Source organism: Trachymyrmex septentrionalis, unplaced genomic scaffold (assembly GCF_001594115.1).
Source record: "Trachymyrmex septentrionalis isolate Tsep2-gDNA-1 unplaced genomic scaffold, Tsep1.0 scaffold334, whole genome shotgun sequence".
NCBI classification, from domain to species: Eukaryota; Metazoa; Arthropoda; class Insecta; order Hymenoptera; family Formicidae; genus Trachymyrmex; species Trachymyrmex septentrionalis.
Window position 1 is genome coordinate 174,123 of NW_017305499.1, and position 5,232 is coordinate 179,354.

Here is a 5,232-nt window from a genome sequence, read left to right on the forward strand (position 1 = left end):
AGCTATGCAATGGAGAGCATGTGTAAGTCTTATTTTATAAATATGATATAATATTGAATACGAAACTGAGAAATATAGAGTAAACTATAAATAAAAAGATTTGTCGCTTTTTAGCTGTTCTCCTCCACAGGAATGCTGTCCTCATGGCTGTTGTTACAGTGCATACTTTACGCCACCAGTGCATCCAGTTCATGTTTCAGAAATGTTCAATTTCATGATTTGGACTTATTGGTACCTGTGGTTAGTACATATTTTCAATATTTTATTAAATAACGACATGAAGTAAAAAGGAAATAAATTTTTTGTCCTTTTTACTTATTATGACTTTCAGATTATCGTTTATATATGAAAAATAGACTATTGCACTAATATCTTGCGTTGGCTTTCATTCCCCTTGAATAATTATTTTAGATTATTTTTGTAGCACGATTTTCTAGCGGTTTGTTCTAATATACGTGTACTGTTTTGTATTAAACATAATTTCATTTTATATGCATAGTAGTCCTGCATAAATGATTACTTTATTATTAGTATTATATAAATCGAATACGAGAATTCGAAGTATTTTGTTTACAGGGTAGTGATACTTGTAGCCTTAGCTGTAGCCGTAACATACGGCTTTTGGCTATGGAAACGTTACCGTTCGGCATTGTCAGAAGATGGCACGTCTTCGGAAAGAACGTCCACAGGACCGTGGTATCCGCCTCCTCATTATAGCCGATGTAGTTCCTTTGTTCAGGCACTACCACCACCATACAATGAGGTATTTAAAAAAAAATTTATCAATTTAACAAAGACTTGAAAGTATTATGAAAAACAATAGCGTCGATTGCACATAGTATGTACGCTATAATACAATATGTACAACAAGTTTTACACCTCAGAATTTTAAATTTATGTAGTAGTGATAGTAAGATAAATCTACTCTTATTATTTAATTTATGCTCAGGTAACTGCAAAACCAGACCTTTATCCCTTAGTAATTGGCTACGATGATAGTTCGGGCAAAGGTACTTCTGGTTTTGTAATGCGCTACTTCAGATCGTTGTCGCATGCAAGCACATTGGATTCGTTGAGCTCCAGTTTTATGTGTAATATGGTAAATGAAGCGAATACTATTATTCCGCCACCGTATTCTTGTAACAACAGCATCGATGAATTATCAGCAGTAGAGTGTGAAAGAAGAGAAACTGGCGACATTGGTTCTATTGTCTCCTTGACGAATCACAGAACGACCTCTGACATATCAAGTCTTGGTGCTCAATCACCTTGTTCTCCACCGAGGGCTACCAGTCCAACGATAGAAGTATGCTTTTAATTATATTTAAAACGAATTAAATTATAGTAGAGTAAATAATAATTAAGTAATATGTTTATATATATCACAAAAATAATTGTGTATACGCGAATTATTTCGCGATTAATTTTTATGTTTATTACTTTCCAGTTGCGGGAATTATTGGATAAGATACAACAACTTCCTCATTTATCTAATGGGCATTCCACCACCATGCATTGCCAACAGAATCAAGCCCCGGTCTTGTATATAACAAGTAGCGATGGTATTACGCAACAACGGCCTTTAAGTCCCAGCGACGTTGGTTCGTACAAAGTTAGAAGAACCAGGGGCAAGCTGTACATGCCATTGGGATTGCCGAATTCGCGAAGCAAAACGAAGCGATGGTTATCGCGCTCCGCACCAACAACACCTTCAGGTACAATACCAATGTCCTTCTTGCCAGGACAAAGCAGGAGGCCTTCAGAAACCGAAAACAACAATCAACAAGCGGTGCCACTGCTTTACGAGCAAGACGAAAATGAAACCAACAATGCAGATCATCCATCGGATGTTCCATTGCTCGCTGAATAAGAAGAAGAACGACAATCGATATGACACGGTGTCTAAACCGTTCGTGCCATTTCGACATCGCAATGACTTTGCGTAAGGATTATCGATTCTCTACACATGTATACACTCACATATACATACACACATATACACATACACACACAACAGATTTAAATATTTTTTAATATAGCTCTGATACATTCGATCATCATGTGTGCCATATCATAAAATTATACACATTCGGAACGTATTTAATATATGCAACATGAGGAAAATCTAAATCTAAATTTATATTTTGTTAAAATATATATATATACAGGAACACAGGCAAAATATGATATTCAAATAATAATACATACATACATACACATACGAAAGGTTTAGAAATGCTCAAAAATTTAGCTATTATAGATACAAGTATTAATTATGTAAAATGCTTAAACTGATTGTTTAAGAATGTCAAAACTTTTGCATTATTTTATCATGCTCGAGCATCTCTACATAATTATTTTGATTGTTCAACAAAATTATTTTCAGATATGTTTGCGATCTATGTATCTTAGTTGCACATATATACATAGATATGTTCTTACTTAATATTTAAATTTTATGATTAATCTTTCATATCTATGTGTAAATTTAGCGATGTTCAATTGGCAAATATAATTTTAAATCACAGATATGTAGATGTGCATACGCCTAAAGTACGCCCCGAATGTATCTACTTTATATGATAAGGCATACATAACGTCTTATATGAGATATTGTTAATCGATTTTCCGATTACTGTTAACCGATAAATGCCGCCTACCTTTTTAAACTAAAAATCACAAGAAATTTGAAAGAATTATACGGCTATCTTCGATGAAGTGACTTAAGGCCTTATCTGCAATTTTAGAATTCGATTCTACCGTCATACTCTGGACTACTTACGATTTTAAGCATTAACTCTTTAGCTGCGATATGTTTCAAATAAAAGCCGTCCTTTATGTGCGAAACGGTATTTACAAATCGATTACTGAAACACGATCGGTTCTACTAAAAGTAGAACCACGTGGATAATTTAAATGCTCCATACAAGACACTTGCTGCTTTTTTCTAATACGTGGTGTTAAAAAAAATTAAAAATACGAGATCACAGATTTATCACTCTTTTATTGCAACAATATATTTTCAGAAAATTTTAAGAAGTAAATAAATACATAGATAAAAGGTAGAATAAATAATAAATATATAACATAATGTGTATAAATGTAACACATTTTTGGTAACGGATGTTTTATAATCGGCAATTTAATATTAATCAATAATCAAATCTGTCAAAAATAGATTTTGTAAAATGTCTATTACAAATTTTATTGGCAGAATGCCAGCAAAAATATAATAGAATCTGCTAACATATGATGACAAACTGATTGTAAAAATGGAGCAAAATATACATACATACATATATATTTTCTGCAGCTAAAGAGTTAAGAAACTGGAATATCGTGATAAATAAATACGTGCAGTTTGCTTTACTGAGAAATGAAACAAGTTTTGAATCTCTTTCTAGTTAGATATGATTTTCAACTGACGTTATTGATACAACATCTTGTCACTTTGTATTTAATATAAGCTTTGCTTCTTTTTAATAGACATCTCAAATTCACGATAAGCGACATTATTGCATTTATTATGAAATATAAAATTATGATACTATAAATTGCATATTATTATCAAAATGGGAAATAAATTTTTATCGCTTTCCCACGAATGTGTGTTATTCGGTGGCGCACAAATTTGCGAAATAATATAGATAGATTTGTGTTGGTATAATGACAGTAAACGATAAAATAACAGTGAATGTTTTGCGCTTTACTTACGAAACTGGAAAATATTTTAAATTTTTATTTATAGAATATCTGATATAGAGAGCGTGTACACACCAAAATTTATTGATGCGTGAATAGATATTACAAAAATTTTGGTAACTGATTAATATATATAATTTTTTATTATCACATTTACATAGGTTTCATCGATATATATATATAATATTCCATCCAAAAAAAAAACCGATCTAAAGAGAGAAGGTGTTAGGACAATATTGCGCAATTATATAGAAATATGAACCATACGGAAGTAATATATACAAGATACATGAGCCATGTACAATGCAGATTCCGTCAAAAGACAACAATATAGACTACAGAAATTAATAGACAAAGCTCGTAACGAGTATAGAAAGATATCTGTTTAATTTTAAACAAGCAGATGAGATTACTATTATTACAAATACGAATACAAATAAAAGCATAAGGATCAAGATACTGGACTAAAGTATAGTTTACATGCATGTACATCTACTTGGTTATTCAGGCAACCAAATATTTCGAAAACGGATTTTTTAAATGTTGCTACAAGTATTATCGGTAGGAGGGCAGTAAAAATACGACAGAATTTGCTAGCGAAATATGATGGCAGATTGTTGATAGAAATAAAACATAAAATAACATGTTTCGTTTTAATGATTACAAAATGATTACAAATTTTGCTTGTTTTCTGCTAGCAATCTACTATCAGATTATATTATATTAGCCAGCAGAAGTTAATTCTGCCTTTGCTGGCAGAACATAAACAGATACAATTGATGTTACTTTGCAATATTCAGCTCAAATCATTGATTAAAAACAATTTTTATATATCTCATAATATTAAAAAAAATTTTATATTTTTAATTTAAAAAATTTCTAAAAAATATCTTAAAAGTCTTCAGATTTTATAAGTTTACTTTAAAAATAATAAGAATGAGAAATTTAAAAATATCTCAGAATTTACATATGTATATAAAAAATTCTAAAAAGGAATTGCTTTTTCAGCACTTCTAAAAAGTATTTCACAAAAAGTATTTATATAAAACTGAGAAACTCTAAAAGATCATATGAAAAATTTAAACAAAAATTTTCATCAGAAATCTATCGGTAGACTGCTAGCATATTTTACCACAATTTTACTTGCTGAATACTTTTGAGAATCTCAGCATATTATACTATAGTCATCTATCAACAATCGAGAATAAAAAATATCTTACTCCAATATAATAAAATTAAAATGCAGTTTCTCCTTCAACGATCTATCAATTACTAAAGGAGAACGCGTAATGAAATTCATAAAAGAAGACACTTTGTACAAATAATTTTGTACTCTTTATACATCTAAACTTGACAGCATTTTGTTCTGCACTATATTATTGTGCACAATTATAGTTGTTTTACTTTGAATTATGTAAAATTCTCAATTTTATTATTTATTTCTAATTTGATCTTTAAATCGAATATTATTTAGATGTTTGGTGTGTGTGTGTGTGTGTGTGTGTGTGTGTGTGTGTGTGTGTGTGTGTG

General features: G+C 30.6%; 1 protein-coding gene across 1 annotated transcript in view; it reads left to right on the plus strand.

Moving 5' to 3' along the window:
* LOC108750220 overlaps nt 1-2,006 on the plus strand; it is a 3,841-nt gene extending 1,835 nt beyond the window's left edge. Inside the window, exons 2-6 of the mRNA XM_018489541.1 lie at nt 3-22; nt 115-240; nt 577-763; nt 950-1,306; nt 1,448-2,006. Coding sequence (XP_018345043.1) covers nt 3-22; nt 115-240; nt 577-763; nt 950-1,306; nt 1,448-1,870 — 1,113 coding nt within the window. The 3' untranslated portion in view covers nt 1,871-2,006. The remainder of the gene's footprint in view (nt 1-2; nt 23-114; nt 241-576; nt 764-949; nt 1,307-1,447) is intronic.
* The last annotated feature ends 3,226 nt before the right edge of the window (nt 2,007-5,232 follow it).